This window comes from Ranitomeya imitator, chromosome 1, assembly GCF_032444005.1.
Source record: "Ranitomeya imitator isolate aRanImi1 chromosome 1, aRanImi1.pri, whole genome shotgun sequence".
Lineage (NCBI taxonomy): Eukaryota > Metazoa > Chordata > Amphibia > Anura > Dendrobatidae > Ranitomeya > Ranitomeya imitator.
Window position 1 is genome coordinate 10,602,779 of NC_091282.1, and position 19,930 is coordinate 10,622,708.

Below are 19,930 nucleotides of genomic sequence, written 5' to 3' on the forward strand. Positions count from 1 at the left end.
ACACTGCACAGTACCACTTCTCCTGTATATATACACTGCACAGTACCACTCCTGCTGTATATATACACTGCACAGTACCGCTCCTCCTGCACTTTATATATACACCGCACAGTACCACTCCTCCTGTATATATACACTGCACAGTACCGCTCCTCCTGTATATATACACTGCACAGTACCTCTCCTCCTGTCCTGTATATATACACTGCACAGTACCGCTCCTCCTGTCCTGTATATATACACTGCACAGTACCACTCCTCCTGTATCTATACACTGCACAGTACCACTCCTCCTGTCCTGTATATATACACTGCACAGTACCACTCCTCCTGTATATATACACTGCACAGTACCACTCCTCCTGTATATATACACTGCACAGTACCACTCCTCCTGTCCTGTATATATACACTGCACAGTACCACTCCTCCTGTATATATACACTGCACAGTACCACTCCTCCTGTATATATACACTGCACAGTACCACTCCTCTATATATATATACACTGCACAGTACCACTCCTCCTGTCCTGTATATATACACTGCACAGTACCACTCCTCCTGTATATATACACTGCACGGTACCACTCCTCCTGTATATATACACTGCACAGTACCACTCCTCCTGTATATATACACTGCACAGTACCACTCCTCCTGTCCTGTATATATACACTGCACAGTACCACTCCTCCTGTATATATACACTGCACAGTACCACTCCTCCTGTATATATACACTGCACAGTACCACTCCTCCTGTATATATACACTGCACAGTACCACTCCTCCTGTATATATACACTGCACAGTACCACTCCTCCTGTATATATACATTGCACAGTACCGCTCCTCCTGTATATATACACCGCACAGTACCACTCCTCCTGTCCTGTGTATATACACTGCACAGTACCACTCCTCCTGTATATATACACTGCACAGTACCTCTCCTCCTGTCCTGTATATATACACTGCACAGTACCGCTCCTCCTGTCCTGTATATATACACTGTACAGTACCGCTCCTCCTGTCCTGTATATATACACTGCACAGTACCACTCCTCCTGTCCTGTATATATACTCTGCACAGTACCACTCCTCCTGTCCTGTATATATACACTGCACAGTACCACTCCTCCTGTCCTGTATATATACACTGCACAGTACCACTCCTCCTGTCCTGTATATATACTCTGCACAGTACCACTCCTCCTGTCCTGTATATATACACACTGCACAGTACCACTCCTCCTGTCCTGTATATATACACTGCACAGTACCACTCCTCCTGTCCTGTATATATACTCTGCACAGTACCACTCCTCCTGTCCTGTATATATACACTGCACAGTACCACTCCTCCTGTCCTGTATATATACACTGCACAGTACCACGCCTCCTGTCCTGTATACATACCCTGCACAGTACCGCTCCTCCTGTCCTGTATATATACACTGCACAGTACCACTCCTCCTGTCCTGTATATATACACTGCACAGTACCACTCCTCCTGTCCTGTATATATACACTGCACAGTACCACTTCTCCTGTCCTGTATATATACACTGCACAGTACCACTCCTCCTGTCCTGTATACATACCCTGCACAGTACCGCTCCTCCTGTCCTGTATATATACACTGCACAGTACCACTCCTCCTGTCCTGTATATATACACTGCACAGTACCACTCCTCCTGTCCTGTATATATACACTGCACAGTACCACTCCTCCTGTCCTGTATATATACACTGCACAGTACCACTTCTCCTGTCCTGTATATATACACTGCACAGTACCACTCCTCCTGTCCTGTATACATACCCTGCACAGTACCGCTCCTCCTGTCCTGTATATATACACTGCACAGTACTGCTCCTCCTGTCCTGTATATATACAATGCACAGTACTACTCCTCCTGTCCTGTATATGTACACTGCACAGTGCCACTCCTCCTGTCCTGTATATGTACACTGCACAGTACTACTCCTCCTGTCCTGTATATATACAATGCACAGTACCACTCCGCCTGTCCTGTATATATACACTGCACAGTACCACTCCTCCTGTCCTGTATATATACAATGCACAGTACCGCTCCTCCTGTCCTGTATATATACAATGCACAGTACTACTCCTCCTGTCCTGTATATATACACTGCACAGTACTACTCCTCCTGTCCTGTATATATACAATGCACAGTACCACTCCTCCTGTCCTGTATATATACACTGCACAGTACTACTCCTCCTGTCCTGTATATATACAATGCACAGTACCGCTCCTCCTGTCCTGTATATATACAATGCACAGTACTACTCCTCCTGTCCTGTATATATACACTGCACAGTACTGCTCCTCCTGTCCTGTATATATACACTGCACAGTACCACTCCTCCTGTCCTGTATATATACACTGCACAGTACTACTCCTCCTGTCCTGTATATATACAATGCACAGTACCACTCCGCCTGTCCTGTATATATACACTGCACAGTACCACTCCTCCTGTCCTGTATATATACACTGCACAGTACCACTCCTCCTGTCCTGTATATATACACTGCACAGTACTACTCCTCCTGTCCTGTATATATACAATGCACAGTACCACTTCTCCTGCCCTGTATACATACCCTGCACAGTACCACTCCTCCTGTCCTGTATATATACAATGCACAGTACCACTCCTCCTGCCAATCCTGTTCCTGTCCTGTTCTCGGATAGGTGACATTGGTCTTTGGGAGGGTTAATATTGGTTTAATATTTTCAGGAATACTATGGGAAAATAAAAAATATATATATTGGAAAACACATTTAAATGGATTATACCAAGTAATCCCCTTTCCCGAGCGAGAACTATGTAGTTGCTGGGGTCCGACCGCTGGGACCCCCATGATCCTGAGAACCGGCGCTCTAAAGAAGCGGTCAATCGTGCGCACTGTGACGGCATTCACACATGGCTCTTCAAATAACGCCTTTAAGAGGAGCGTTGAAGGGCACAACACAGTATAGGAAAATCCACTGATTGGGTGTGGGGGGAGTGTTATAGTATGGGCTGGTGGGGTTTGTGTGGCATTGCTCCTTTTTTGTCCCAGTACGGCCCTGGACAGCTCTGCATACTTTGTACTGGTTTAAAGGTACCGTCACACTCATCAACTTTGCAACGAGAATGACAACAATCTGTGACGTTGCAGCGTCCTGGATAGCGATCTCGTTGTGTTTGACACGCAGCAGCGATCTGGATCCCGCTGTGCCATCGCTGGTCGGAGCTAGAAGGCCAGAACTTTATTTCGTCACCAGGTCGGCGTGATTCATCATGTTTGACATCAAAAGCAACGACTCCAGCAATGAGCATAGGGCCCCTAGATGTGTGTCGGATCGGTACACTCCGGCTGTTTTACATGGAGCGAACAACCAGTGAGAACGATAAGTGAGTCGCCGTAACGTCACTGGATCGCTCCTGCATCGTTCTGGAGTTGCTGTGTTTGACGTCTCTACAGCGACCTAAACAGAGACGCTCCAGCGATCTAGTTTAGGTCGGCTCGTTGTTTATATCGCTGCAGCGTCGCTGAGTGTGACGGTTCCTTTACTCCCTGCATATTGTGGGGCAGCTGAAGGGTTCAGGTAGCAGTGTCATCGCCCTGTGTTGTTCTGTAGCCCACACTCCCACACTGACTATATACAGTGGGCAACTAAGGGGTAGACAGCAGTTCCTTATGAATAGTAGGGTCAGTGGGTAAATGTGTCTACCTGTTTTACAATGGTATGGCCCAAATGTGAGCTGAGGTAAAACATTGCCAGAAGCTAAGAGGGACCAAGCTTTCTTCTCTCTAGCCTCTGACATGTCCATACCCAGGCACTAATGCCCTCACACTTCTGCCAGTATGTACTGCTGTGTGTGTGGCAGTAGTTTTTCTAATAGTCTTATCACACCTGTCTACCATACTTCCTTGAGGCAGGACGGGAACCAAAGTTGACGTGTTCTAATATTGAGCTCCCATTTCCCAGCTCTGGAAATTCACCACTTACGGTTGGAGGATTGGCAGTGATTGCATGGTTTAGAGGAGCACACTTCCATTTATAAGGGGTTGTCCCCATCAGGCTGGGTTTACAGGAGGGATACCCTCCGCGGGGCTGGGGGTTGTGGTGTGTATACAGAATGTAAACTTCACTCTTGTGAACCCAGCCTACAACTAATTATGTAATGGTGCATGTATTACTAATGCAGATGACGTTTGTGTGTGTCGCCATTTCTAATTCATCTATATATTTTACTATATTATACTGCTCTGTAGTAAGCTCGGTTCTGCGCCCATATGTCTGTAGTAAGCTCCGTTCTGCTCCCATATCTCTGCAGTAAGCTCGGTTCTGCTCCTATATCTCTGTAGGAAGCTCTGTTCTGCTCCCATGTCTCTGAAGTAAGCTCGGTTCTGCTCCCATATCTCTGTAGTAAGCTCGATTCTGCTCCCATATCTCTGTACCAGCCTGTTTTTAAAGCCTGTTATTTCTGCTGCTTTAATGCAATGGCCAGAGGTAAGCAGGGAAAAGGAGGGCCACCGTAACTCGAGGGCCACTGCCTTGTGATTGCCCCCCAGGCTGAAAAGTGCCAGCCAGCCCCTGGCCAGCTGGAACCTAGACCTACAGTAACCTTCCAGAGCAGAGATTATGTAGATCATAGAGGTAGAAATACTACACAAAGGAACAATATTCATTGTTATTTCTGTGGTATACCTGGACACTTAAAGTGGCAGTGCAGAAAATTCTTGAGAGCAGAATCAGAGTCAGGTACACAAGGGACAGAAAAACTTGGAAGGGAAAACGGACTCATGCCAAAACTATCCACTAGGCCTTCTGCACCTCCATTACAATCAAATGCACCCACTCACACTGACAACAGACAAACGCAGTCACCGTATGCACCATTAATCAGACAGATCAGAGAGATGACAGTAAAGGAGACGGAGTCCAGAAATAGAACTCCAAGTGCTTTTAAAAAGGACATTGGACTTCTCCCATCTCCTCCATCTTTCTGACAATCACAGACAATTCCTACACCTCATCCATTGGAATTTGTGGCTCGAGTGACATTAGATGATTGTGGGAGACCTTTTATCAAGGTAAATCTAGCAGGACAGACTGTTGTATTTTTGATTGATACAGGAGCCCAGTTAAGCGTAACAAATCTTGATTTGAAGTTACAACCAGATTCACCAGTTTGTACAATTGTTGGTTTTAGTGGAAAAGGTGGAACTAAAGCAACCTTAGTTACGGATGTGACATTGGAAATACCTAGTTCTTTCAAAACAACAATTGACATTTGGTATTGTCATGATTCTGAAAATATACTTGGCACAGATTTTATGCAGAAATTTGGATGGGTTGTTGATCTAGGGAATCAAGTGATCTGGAAAGATTCTAATGGTTGTAAACCTGTAGTCATTGATCCTAGTGATTATAGCCATGTTGGAAGTATTTGCTTAAATGATGTTGTGTCAGCAGAACACCTGTGGCCTGAAACTGGTGGTGATGAGGTATTGACAGAAATTGTACAGCTTTTTCCTTCTCTTTGGGCTCAGTTCAGGAATGAAGTGGGTTTGATGAAAAATGTCATTGTGAATGTCGAGGGAAAAGATGCACCCCCTCAGCGTCAGTATAAATTGCCTCCAGAATCAATTGAGTCTATGTCAAAGATCATACAGGAATTGTTAAAACAAGGTGTCATCCGAAAGGCTAATTCTGTCAGTAACAATCCTTTGTGGTGTGTCTTGAAATCTGATGGTTCTTATCGAATGATATTGGATTTGCGGATGTTTAACAAACATACTCCCAATGTAGCACCCATTGTTGCAGATACTCATGACATGATGTCAAGGCTGAATGCAAAGGCCAAATATTTCTCTGTACTGGACATCAGTAATGGTTTTTTCAGCATACCTCTTGAAAAGAGTTGTCAGTATAAGTTTGCATTTACTTTCTTGGATGAGCAATATTTGTTCTGCAGGCTACCTCAAGGGGCGCATTTGTCACCCAGTGTGTTCCATCAGGCATTGGCAAAGGTATTATCTAAATTTTCGAGACCTGATTGTATTTTGCAGTATGTGGATGATATCCTATTGTCTACTGAGGACAAAGAGTCACATGTTTCACTTCTGAAAGAATTGTTTGAGCTGCTGCATGATGCAGGATTGAAATTGAACACTAAAAAGGTCAAATTGATGCAGACTGAGGTCAGATTTTTAGGAGTGTTGTTGAGTCCAGGAAAAAGACAGCCACTGCAGGAAAGAATAGAGGCAATTGCTTCTCTACCAGTTCCACAATCACACAAGGCAGTGAGACATTTTTTGGGTCTTATAAACTTTTCAAGGGACTTCATTGAAAATTTTGCAGACAAGGCCAGGCCTTTGTACGATCTTCTAAAAGGTGAAAATAGTGATTACTTTGGTCCCTGGGGTGATGAACAACAAACCTCATTTGAACAATTGAAAATGAATTTACAAACTGCACCTGCTTTGTCCACAGTAGATCCTTCGGCTCCATTTGCTTTGCAAGTGCACACATCAGAGACTTCTGTGTCTGCTGTGCTGCTACAGTTGCAGGGAGAAGAGTGGAGAATTTTGGGCTACTTTTCTAAACTTCTCTCACCTGTTGAAAGAGGTTTTGAGACATGTGCAAGACACCTGGTAGGTGTGTACTTTGCAGTCAAAGCAACTGAACACATTGTTGGGTTCAACAAAATCACTTTGCAAACTCCTCATTCTACACTAAAACTTCTCTTTGAGAATAATATCCCAGGTGTGTCACATCAGAGATTTGCTCATTGGTTATTGTCATTGTCTCCCAAACAAATTGAGGTAGATTATAAAGCCAAATATGTTCTTCCTCAACTGATGCAATATGAAGGACAAACTCATGATTGTTTACAGTCTTTTCAGGATCCTAGTCCATCGCTTTTCAGGAGGAAGGCAGAGGCAACTGATGAACCAATTTTTGTAGATGGTTCCAGATTCTATGCAGATGGACACTACTATTCAGGATATGCCATTTTTTATCCCAAAAGAGAACAGATTGTAAAACACAAATTACCAAGTCATTTTTCAGCTCAAAGGGCAGAGCTAGAAGCAGTAAAAATGGTGCTACAGCTGAACGAAGCTGACGATCGGTGTCCCATTGTAATCTACAGTGATAGCTCCTATGTTGTTAGATCACTGACAGATTATCTGCCAGTTTGGGAAAAAAGAGGCTATGTAGATTCTTCTAATAAGACTCTTGTACATAGTGACACACTGAAAACAATCTTTGAGATAGCATCAAAAACCCCTAATGGTTTTGCTATTGTTAAAGTTCCTGCCCATAAAAAATCTGATGACGAATTATCTGTTGGAAATGCCACCGCAGATAGGTTAGCCAAAGAGGCAGCCCTGACAGGAGAAGAAGTGTTTCAATCCGAACTTCTCGAGGTTAGAGCAGTTCAAAGAACAGACACGCATATCCCTTCTTTTGCGGAAGAACAAGAAAAAGACAAATCTCTTGTTGCTTCCCGGGTTGATCCAAAACCTCCCTTTGTTTGTGAAAACGGGGTTTTGTGTCATGACTTAAACGGGGAGTTGCGTCCTGTTGTACCAAAACATCTACAGGCCGAGTTTACAAAATATAATCATGAAAGCTTGGGTCATTTGGGTCAGCAGAAATTGTTAGACATTCTCAGAGAGAAATTTTACTGGGAAAAAATGGAAGAGACAGTACAAGGTGTTGTCCAATCATGTCTCATTTGTGCCCAAATTAATCCAAGACCAAAAGGACAGAAACCGCCATTACTCCGAACCGCACCTGCAGATGGTCCATGGTCTACACTACAAATTGACTACATTGGTCCGCTACCATCAGGTAAAAATGGTCTCAGGTATGCATTGGTAGTAGTAGATGTTTTTTCTACATGGGTTGAAATTTTACCTGTCAGAAAAGATTATGCTTTGTCTACAGCTAGAGCATTAGTTAACCATGTCTTTTGTACTTGGGGGATCCCAAGAATGATCTCCTCCGATAGAGGAAGTCACTTTACAGGAAAAATCATGCAAGCCGTTTGTACTATTCTAGGGGTACAACAACAGTTCCATGTACCCTACCATCCACAGTCTGCTGGTATTGTGGAAAGGATGAATAGGACAATAAAATCCAGAATTGCCAAGATGCTATTGGACAAAGGCAATACTTGGGTTGATGCCGTACCTTTTGTATTGTTGAGTGTGAGAGGAACAACTTCTTCCACAACTCAGTTTACTCCTTTTGAACTAATGACAGGAAGAAAAATGCCATTGATTTTTCCACATGAACCATTTTTGTCCACACCTCAAAAAGATGCTGTTGCAAGGTCCAAATGGTTGCAATTGTTGCAGGAAAATTTGAAAACAATTCTTCCACATGCTGCATCAAGAATGCAGAGAATGGAGCCACCATATGAGTCCAAATTCAAAAAAGGGGCTCAGGTGATGATCAAAACTTTCAGGAAGAATGGACCTTGGGAAAGTAACTGGGAAGGTCCCTTTGAGATTATTGAAACCATGGGACGAGTTATGATTCTTGTCCAACGAGCATCTAATGCGGTCAAAAATACCCGCAGACAACAAAAAGTGTGGGTACATGTCGATCAATGCAAATTGTATATTGCAAAATAATGATACTGCATTTCTTTTAGGAAGAAATGGATTCCAATAAGAGCTGGAATACGAAACACCATGACCTTGATGGAAGGGAATCAACACCAATCCTTCAGGAGAAGACGACATTTCCCAAGAAAAGCTACTATCTGATGGGAATCACATTTCTGCTGCTATGTACTATTTCAACGGTGATCTACGCAGAAGATATCTTGCATCGTGGAACCAACATTAGTGAAGTGAATGAATCTTTTGAAAGAACTTTACATTCGAGGAAACCAAGAGGATCGAGTCTACAAAACTTAATAGACGAAGACATACCGGACAATTCAGTAGATATTACCGGAAACATTTGCATGGGTTATGGTGCAAAATGCTGTATTGAGCTACACTTCATACACGACACTGACATAATATTACATGTTACCACAGGACCTAAGACTGGGTTTATACAGTTACAAGGAGATTATGTACACAATAATAAGACAGGCACATGGGAATGTAACCCTACAGATGTGTTATTCTGGAATATAGAGATAAAGGGTGAAGAAAAAGCTGTGTGGTCAGGTGATATTACAAATGATATGATCGCAAAAGGGAAGTTTGGAACATCCAAAACAGATATTTGGTTAAAGACACAACTTTTTGGGAAAATTTTAGATCCTTCATTACTTTCTATTACAGAGGGAGATGAAGATTGGGTAAAAACATGGAACTTTCAGATAACTAGAGAACCAGTACAAGTACAGGTATCTGTAATTTTTACAGTAACAAATACTATAGTTCCAGAAGTGAGGGTTACACCACAAACAGTACACAGTCAAGAAAATATGTCTCCTTTGTCATTAAAATGCAACACAAGGTTAGAGTTACCTTCGGAATCTCTGTTAACATGGACCAAAGATAGATTATTTTTGGGAAGTTTTTCAAATGGTCCAACAAATGTTATACACAGAGGTCAATCCGGTAATGTGAGATGGTTGAATAAGAATTTTATTTTTTCTGTAGATAATCCATCTCCTAAGGATTCTGGACTATACCAATGTTGCGTTTTAACGAAAAATAATTACAAACAATGTAAAGATGTAAATGTGAATATATGGTCAGCAGTAGATAATGTATGCACACAGACAAGATTTCAACCATCTACCCCTTTCCAAATTAACCAATTCCAATCTAAACCTCTATTACGAGAAGGAGTGTTTGTGACTATGATATGGACTTTTAACATGTCTAATTGGAAAATCTCTTCTAGATATCCCCAGTGTCAATCACATCTCATTAACATGGAAATGGGAATAGAACAATGGTTTGGGAAAAGAACCCCAGCACAAGTTAGAAGTAAGAGGGGAGTGTTAGAAGGTATTTTGGGGGGATTAGGAACAGTAGGAAGTCTAATTAACACTATGGACATACATACACTTAAATCAGATTTGGAAAATGTGGGATATATTGGCGGTAAAGGAATAAAGATTCAGAAAAGTTTGAATCAAGTCCTTGAGAAGATGGTTCTGAACACTGCTACTGTATTGGGATCTTCCGTGTCACATCTACAGGATGCTACTTTAGCATTGATAGAAAGTGAACAGGAATCTCAAGTGGCCAAAACATGTCTAGAAATTCAGATTGAATATTCCACCAATCTGAAAATGATTGCACAAGCATTACAAAGTGGAATTACACCTTTAGGACTAATGAGGAATTTGCCTACAGAATATAATTTTGCGTTAAATCATACAGATTTGTGGGTAAATAAGTGGTTAGGATGTGAACAGGACATTTGTGTAGGAACATCACTGATTCCAGTGTCGGGAAGAGAAGAAACCCTGGTTCCTATAGCTGTTCTGGGAATTCCTGTTAGTCGTACACAATTGCTATATTATCAATTACAGTACACAGATTTTGCATTTGACGGTACAAACACTGAACAAGTAGACATTTCCTCATGCTTAAATTTTGTTTCTAAGGTAATGTGTTTACCTGGACAGGATAAAGTCATTTACCATTCATGTTTCCATAATCATACCTCATGTCATGGCAGAGTTGAGAATGTACACACGATCCATGACTTGGTGACACCAGTAAGCACTAATAAGATTTGTTTCCAAGTTATGTCAGAAAAAGAAGTTGTTTCTGCTTTCTTTTCATCTTGTGTACATACTGAAAATCTGACAATAGGTTTATATTGTATTGAGGGAAATGTGAAAACTCTCTCAAAGAAGGAAGGAAGTGTTAATATTACGTCAATAGGTTCAAGGAATCTAAAAATCCTTCCAATACAGTTCAATTTGTCTCAAATAAATAATTTTCCTTGGAATATGTGGACAAATGAGATAAAGAAAGATAAGGGTTTGTTAAATTTGTTAACAAAACAGCTAAAAGAAGCTGAAATTGTATTCAGACATGAGCAAGGGAATCTAAATGATATTGAACATGAATGGACGAGTATGTCAGGCTCATCTTGGTGGAAAAATTTAGGAAAATCAGTAAATAGTTGGTCACAGTCTTCAGCGAAAATGGCAGTAGAAAATGTATTATCTAATCCGATTGTTATTATATTTATTATAGTTTTGCTGTGTATCATATATCAAATAATTATTATGTGTAAAATTAAGAATATTTACAAAAAGATAAAGATAGAAATGAAAAAGGAGGATGATATTTTGAGAGAAATGCTAAAAAGAAAAATATAATCTTTGATTTAATTTTATTTTAGACTCCAAAATTTAGATGACATTCAAAGCAGATGTTGATACAAGGTTTTCAGAATAAAGAATGAATGTGATACGAATGGTGAGAGAAAGAGTTTAGGATTGATTATGATATTTCTCAAATCATAATCAGGGGGGAATGTAAAATAATATATAATAAAAATAATAATATAATAATGCAACGTATATGCAGAGATCAGCTCTGAGCTCTATCTAGTGTGTGCATGTCAGCTATCCTGAGGACCTTGGCCTCTGCATCTGTTGTTTGTATGTCAAAGCCTAAGAGGAGTTGTCAAACTGTATCTATATGTGGATTGCTTAGGTTACCCGTAACTAAGACAAAATATATTTAAGATGTACCATGAGGTAATGTAAAGGGTGGTAATGTAAAGAGCCAATGTAAGTTTGCAAAATGTTAGGCTTTACTAATATGGTATGCGCTATGAATATGGTACCAGGTAGATCACCTTATGTGGTTAAGAGGTAGGAAAAGATAGTAACCAATGGAAGTCTATGGGTCAAAAGAGTATATAAGGGTAGACCCAGCACCAGTAGGGGGCAGACTTTCTCATTCCATGAGAATACTCCACATGGACCACATCATGCCTCAAAGACATACGTAAGACCTATGCTTAATTTTTCTCTGATAATATAATACTTGATTTGTGTGCTATGGACTTATAAACTGACTTTTTCTTCAATTTTGTAATGAATTTTTGAATGGACATTAAATAAGACTTGTTTTATCCACACAATTCAATTTTGCTTATTTTTCCTATTCTCATCGTATTACTTACAAAAATAAGGAACGGTTACTTTTTCTAACACTGAGTGACCCATTCCGGCGTGGCATTAGACACTGAGGCATTACCAGGGGCCTCTTGGGGCTCCGACACAGTAGTCTGAGTGCAGCCCTGGCAGTGCGGGTACGTGTTGCCGCTGGGAAGAGCGGTCCTGCAAGCTGTGCAGAATGCATAATAGCAGTCCTGCCTGGTTCTCTCGGACTTTGAGCCCGGCATAGTGCACAGAGTGCAAAAGGGCTGGCTATGCAGAGCGCCTTACAGGCTATGCAGAGCACCTTACAGGGGTAGCAATGCAGAGGAACCTTATAGAGGAGCCTTATAGGGAATATGGATTCACAGCCAAGTAAAACAACCCAGCTGTGATCTTACCCCACCAGTTTGCTCCTAGGTCCAGCACCGAAGAAACACAGTCCTGTGCCCCCCAGAGACTGGCTGGCCTGGTCCTGCTCCTGCTTACCGGAAGATGCAGGGTTAATCCTTGCTGCAGTAGAAATGGCAGCCAAGGAGAAGAGCAGGGAAAGAAGGGGGCGGAGAGTGAGTAAAAAGGCGGCAAAGCTGTGTAAAAAGGCGCCCTTTCTGTCTCAATCCACCCCCTCTATGACACTGTAGAGTGTCATATTTGTCTTCCGGGGGGCGGGCCGGGGGGGCGGAGAGGAGGCTGCAGCTTCAGCTAGGCCGAAGCCGGGGCCTAAATTAGATGCCTGATGCCCAGAAAGGCTCCAGGCCGGCGCGGAAGTCCGGGAGGGGGTCGGATCTGAACCAAAACCCCCCGGATTTGAAGGCAGGATAGCGGTGGGGCTATAAGCAGAATGGGGGGCCCTGTGAGGGGTCCCCCTGAGGCAGTATAGAGCTGGTGCTGCCGCAGATACAATGGCGCAGGGAGCCCTGTGCCATGCCTGCCTGCACTCCCGCCGGCCCCGACAGGAGCCCGCAGCTGGGCTGGGGTCCCTGGATGCAGGCGCAGTGTGCTGGCCCATGGTGCTGGGTGCAGAGTGCTGCCTGTACAGGCCCTACCTGAGGTGTCTCAACCTAATGCCCCCAGAGGGGGATTAGGGAGGGTGCTGCTGTCACCATCAGGGGGCTTTATCCTCGCCTCGACCTCAACCCAGAAATTAAAAGGAATTGGGGAAGGAGGGGGGGTCTCGACTTCGAACAGCACCCGAGGGACTGGGGAAGGAGCAACACGGGGAATAGCCATCTCTACTTCAACCGGGCACCCCATAATAGGGGGCCGAGGAAGGAGCCATGCCAGGAGTCTCGCAGGAGACCCACTTTTCTTCATCTGTAATCTGTCGGAAAAAACAGTATAAAAAAAAGTTTTAGGTGTGCCTCCTATGCGACACTAAGCAAAAACTGGAGAAGGCTGACGCCGTCCAGGGGTGTATACTGCAGAGGAGGAGCCACGGTTAATCTTTTTCAGATTATGCATAGTGTCGCCTCCTAGTGGACAGCAGCATAACACCCATGGTCCTGTGTCCCCCAATGAGGCGACAGAGTAATACCAAAGTTCAAAGAGCACGGCTAGACAAATAATGGGGGCTTCAATATAAAAGAAAAACCCTTAAGCTGAAATGGAGCAAGGTCCTTAAAGGGAATCCTAGCCCACAAAGACTAATAATAGTAAGTGGGCAGGATACAAAAAATATATCAGAGGAAGCATACCCATAGACCAACACAAAGAATCAAGTCACCACAGTATTAAAGAAGGTCTCCGTAGTAGGTTAAAGTAGGTAACTTTTCGACCCCGTGGAGAGACCTACTACGGAGACCTTCTTTAATACTGTGGTGACTTGAATAAACCTTTGCTCTTGTTATGCATTTAAAAACCCAAAATCTGAGTGCGGCTGTTATCTTAAGTATAGGTCATCATCATCACGCGCTGGTCATCATCATCACATTCCAGTCATCATCATCACGTGCCAACCATCATCACACGCAGGTCATCATCATCACGAGCCGGACATCATCACATGCCAGTCATCATCATCACGCGTCGGTCATCATCATCACACACCGGTCATGATCATCACGCACCGGTCATCATCATCACGTATCGGTCATCATCATCATGCGCCAGTCATCATCATCACACGGCGGTCATCATCATCATCACACGGTGGGCATCATTATCATCATCATCAATAAAAATGAAAAAAGCATATACAGATTGGGAGGAATAGAGCTAAGCAACAGCACATGTGAAAAAGACTTGGGTATACTAATAGATCACAGACTAAACATGAGTCAACAGTGTGATGCAGCAGCAAAAAAAGGCAAATGCTATTCTGGGATGTATTAACAGAAGCATACAGCCTAGATCATTTGAAGTCATTATTGCCCTCTACTCCTCTTTGGTCAGACCTCATCTGGAATACTGTGTCCAGTTTTGGGCACATTTTAAAGAAGACATCAACAAACTGGAGCAAGTTCAGAGAAGAGCGACCAGAATGGTGACCGGTCTGCAAACCATGTCCCATGAGGAACGGTTACAGGATTTGGGAATGTTTAGCTTGCAATAAAAGAAGTCTGAGAGGAGACTTAATAGCCGTCTACAAATATCTCAAGGGCTGTCACATTGTAGAAGGATCATCTTTATTCTCATTTGTACAAGGAAAGACTAGAAGCAATGGAATGAAACTGAATGGGAGGAGACACAGATTAGATATTAGAAAAAACGTTTTGACAGTGAGGGTGATCAATGAGTGGAACAGGCGGCCATGAGAGGTGGTGAGTTCTCCTCCCATGGAAGTCTTCAAACAGAGGTTGGACAGACATCTGTCTGGGATGATTTAGTGAATCCTGCTTTGAGCAGGGGGTTGGACCAGATGACCCAGGAGGTCCCTTCCAACTCTACCATTCTATGATCACGTGACAAACATCATCATCATCACGCGCTGGACATCATCATCACACGCAGGTCATCATCATCATCACGCGCTGGTCATCATCATCACACACCGGACATAATCATCATCACAAACATGTCATCATCATCATCACGAGCCGGTCATCATCACACATCGGTCATTGTTACCTGTGGAAACATCTCCCGGAATCTCCTCCTTCCCGTCACTCACACACGGCTGATCCCCCCTCATCATCGCTTCTTCTGTCTCATCCTTCACTTTATTCTTAGTCGGATCTTCCTCCTGATACATCAGATGTAACAATCAGCACAATACAAGAAACCACCAAAATCTGTGACCTCTATGACCTCGATCAGAAAAGTCCCCCATATACAGATCCGGTACAGGGCTCAGCACCGTCTACCTGATGATCCTCCGGGATGTTGTGATTCTCCTCCGGACAGTCCTGGGGATACAGAGGACGGGGACATCTCTCTGGTGGATTTCTCCTCCTGGATCCATCTGTGGAGACACAGACTGAATACATCACCTGCCGTGTATCTGTCTATATATGAGACGTCTCTCAGAACCGGTAATTCTACCTTTATGTATCAGGGACTAAGTTACATTGTTGTGGTCCTCACCACCGGTACCGAGGTCCCAGCACATTGTGGCCTCAAGTATGAAGTGATAATCAGCGAGGCCAAAGCCTAATGCTCGGTGCTCTGCACTTGGAGGATGAGGACCCTGAGGAGGGGGACAGAGGAGACCCTCGTCAGTCAGATGGAGGAGCCGCACTAATAAACACAACTTCTCCAAGTTTCCCTCCACCATCGATGAAACCACAGAGGAGATGGAGAAAGCTCCACTGTCAGGAAAAATGATGTAATGTCTTATTGTTCGATCACACACTGAGCTCTGCTGCATCTCTCTTCATGTGTAAGTGACATGGTGCCCAGACACACGCTGTGGGCTTCTGACCCCCCTCCTCACGCTGCCTGTCAGCTCTGTGTAATCCTATACTCCCCCCCCCCCCAGGAATGCTTTTGTTTGCAGCCATGCGTCCTCTGAGTTATGTGAGAATTATTCATGATGAATAATTCGACCTCAGGTGGTGACAGAGATATGAAAGTTATATATTTGTGATGTGAGACAATAGGGCTACACATCATTGCGTTTTCTAAGCGCAGCACCTAGCAGAAACAGAGAAATGGATTTATGCTTAACCGGGTCATACAGATACTTCATGTTTGGGATGAAATTAATGCCCAACTCATGCCCGGAAGAATGGTAGTTCCATGGTCACTATACGGGGTGCCATCCCCGAGCTACGATGGTTAGGAGTTTTCAGTATGCTTCAGACCCTCTGAGAAAAGAGGACTGTAGTTCATAACTCAGCCCACTCAGTGATATCACAACGAGAGGGTATAAAACCTGCTGAGTCAGCTTTTGTCCAAGGAACTAGTTGAGAGTCACATCTGTGATGCATTGGGACATATGCTCTCCTCCCCCCAACTGCATGGATAGCCCTGATATGAAACAACTGTAAGTCTATTTTCTTCCTTTAATCCTTTTTTTTTATTTTGTAATTGTCTGTATATACATAATTGTCTCATTTTATAATATCTTTTTACACTTTTGTAAACACAGCCTACCTTTTGGAGTAAAATATATAAAATTACTAGCTTAGTTTCTCCTTGCTCTATAACGTACTGTCACATCCTCTGAAGTAATTTACCCTACTAATTGGGTTGGTTCCTGACCCATTATTAATTGAGGAACAGGAGATGGTGGCAGCGCTGGTGGGTGACGCTGGCAGTGACACAACGGGGTTTTTAGAGTGTATTGCTCAGCCGTGGCTGGGAATAATTATATCACCCTCACTGCAGTGTGTGCCCCACAGCCAGTACATAGCAGGCAGCGTTTCTGGTGACTAATCATCTTAGGTACAGTTGCCTGACTGACCTGAGGGTAAGGGAGGGTGCCAGAGAGCTGTGAGTTCCAAACCGGAACTGGGAAGTAGGATATAAATAAATCCCCTTCAGAAAAGAACCAGGGGCAACCAAACAACCCCGGTTCATGACATCCACATTTCTGTCCATTGGTTTCTTCTCTTAATTCACCATTATGGATATTGGAGGAAGGACGGTTACCATTTACCAGTGATTGTTTTCTGAGAGCTCATGAGGTCACTATGAGGACACGGCCTCCCTCCTCCTGGACAGGGTCCTCTGGGGTCACTATAAGGAGAGAACCTGCCGTCCTCCTATTTATAGATGAGTTACTGTGTCTTTATTCCTCTTTAATAGAGATAAATCTTAACATTTGACTCAATATAAACGCTAAAATAGGCAGCAAGTGCGCGGAAAGTTCTGAGATTGAATCTGAAGGAGAAAAAAGTGCACATGTACGGATAGCAGATGAAGTCGCAGCGCTCAGGAGGACGCTGTTGTGTGGAGCCCCCGGTACGCAGCGGTTAGTGCCTATCGATGTGTAATATAAGAAGACAACTAGTGAGCCGGCACCGGGGTCATGGGCGCTTACTGATGCACATGGGGAGATATGGAGAGATTATCTGGTCAGATTCCACAGAAAAGCCCCATAATACATATTCTACTGAACAAACAACCCTTTACGGGAAACTTACACTGATTATTACCAGCATTGTGGGGCCCGATGTCCCTGCAGAGCCAACACCTGCATCATCATCCCTCTTATATCATTCTGGTCAGACCCCATGAAGAGGAAGAGCGGACCCCCTGACATTTTGCGGTCATTTAGAACTTGAGGCTAGGAACCCCGTCCCATGCACTCTAACGTCATGTAATAAGGCTCGTTAATCCCTTCCTGATATCTGGTGTTCATGCATGTAGGAGGCCAGGTGCGAGTCTGTGGCACAAGCTCAGATTCCTGCTGTTTAACCACTTCACTGCTGCTGACAGCCTGACAGTGTAATTTAAAGGGAACCTGTCATGTAACATAATGTTAATAACCTGCATGGGGTTAACCGGCAGGTTAATAACATATTGAACCTGTCCGGTGTCAGCAGTGAGAGGAAATTAACTTTAGTCCCACTCAGCAGCGTTCGGCTTCCAGTCATCGAGTTTCGGCTGAAGCAGCTACAGTCACCGCTCAGTGTATAGACAGCAGCAGCTGTTACCGCGGCGCCGACACTGACTGACAGCCAGCTCAGCATTAGAGCCGGCACTGACTGACAGCCAGCTCAGCATTACAGCCGGCACTGACTGACAGCCAGCTCAGCATTAGAGCCGGCACTGACCGTCTGTGGCCTCCAGAAGACCCCCGTCTCTGCCGCCAAGGTTTTCCTATGAAGTCCGGTATGAACAGGATCTCAGGTTAAAGTCCCGATTAGTCTTACTTTGTTTCCAAAAATGAGAACAAAAAAATAAATGTATCAGCAAACATATTTGCCACATCAGGTTTTATCCTGAAAAAAACACTATAAGAAAAAAAAATCTAAACATCAGCATTTTTATTAGCTTTCACCTCATCTGGAATTTTTTCCTGTTTTTCAGCACATTACAGGGCAAAATGCAAAGTTCATGATGCAAAAAAAAACACAAGATCTCAAACATATGTGGATATAAAAAAAAAAAGAGGAGGGAAAAAAATGCAAAAATGGAAATTTGCCCCATCAGGACGGGGTTGAAACATTGATATTGACTCCATGGATTGCTGTCTCCTATAGGAGGCGCTAGAGACCCCGTCCTCTGCATCTGGTAAGAGGAAATTTGCAAATCATATTTCCCATGGGACATTGCATGGCCTATAACTCTCCGTACTCAAAATTGCGTCTCTCCTCAAAAGAAACATTACCCCCTAAAGAGAGGAGTGTGCAGTGATCCGACCATCTCCTCCAGAACGGAAAGTTCTGGCTTCTACACCTCCAGAGCGAGTGGTGAAAAGACGCGGAGCCGGAGAACGGCTGGAAAGCCTCCATGTCAGACTGACGGTGATCGGCTCCACCACGTCCCATCTTTATGTGTTTCCAGGTCTGAGGGACGGTCCGGTGCCGATATTTATCCAGGACTTTGTGCGCAGAACGGAGAAAGTGATTTGTCACAAAGAAGAAGAGAGAATGAAGGAGAAGACCAAGGAAGGAGACACAAGTGTCAGCCAAGAGGGAGGAGCCGGACACCGACCACAAGTGATGACGACATTGAGCCTGCACCGATTCTGAGGGACGGAGGAGCGACAGCGGATTAGGGGGAAAATCAGCTGTAAATTAACCCCGACTTTGCTGAGTAACAATCCACGACAGACTTAGGGAAAGAACTCACAGGAGAGAATGGACAGAAGGACGGGACATCTGCAGAGAAAATGTGACCGATGCTCTAAGGAAGGAGAAAGATTCTGAAAGAAGCCACCGAGGACGAAGACTCAAGACTGATGAAGACGAAACAACAGCTGAGAAACCGCGACTCACAGATCAGAAGGAAATAATCAGGAAATGAAAGCTGTTGTCAGACGGAGAAAATGTAGAGAAAACCGGAGCAAATCTGGAGAAAACTCATCTATTATAGGACGACGCCGGAGAGACGTCATCACATCCACCAGAGCCAACAAGGAGCCTCTCACCTCGTGGTGTAAGAGGCCGGAGCTCCTCCATCATCACATCCTGGTACCGATCCTGGTGTCCTTCTAGATACTCCCACTCCTCCATGGAGAGATAGACAGCGACGTCCTGACACCTTATAGGAACCTGACAACAGCCAAACCGTCATCACCCAGAATCCTCCAGTGCTGTATAATGTCCCAGCAGTCACCTCTCTGCTCATCACCCAGAATCCTCCAGTGCTGTATGTCCCAGCAGTCACCTCTCCGCTCATCACCCAGAATCCTCCAGTGCCGTCCTGTATAATGTCCCAGCAGTCACCTCTCCGCT

At 43.9% G+C, this 19,930-nt stretch overlaps 1 protein-coding gene and 1 pseudogene across 1 annotated transcript in view; one reads left to right on the forward strand and one right to left on the reverse strand.

Moving 5' to 3' along the window:
* Nucleotides 1–12,181, forward strand: part of LOC138657411 (uncharacterized) — an 18,531-nt gene extending 6,350 nt beyond the window's left edge. Inside the window, exon 2 of the mRNA XM_069745184.1 lies at nucleotides 8,703–12,181. Within this exon, the coding sequence (XP_069601285.1) occupies nucleotides 8,709–11,357 (2,649 nt within the window). The 5' untranslated portion in view covers nucleotides 8,703–8,708 and the 3' untranslated portion in view covers nucleotides 11,358–12,181. The remainder of the gene's footprint in view (nucleotides 1–8,702) is intronic.
* The window catches only part of LOC138658177 (zinc finger protein 850-like), a 129,688-nt pseudogene that overhangs the window by 91,783 nt on the left and 17,975 nt on the right, over nucleotides 1–19,930 (reverse strand).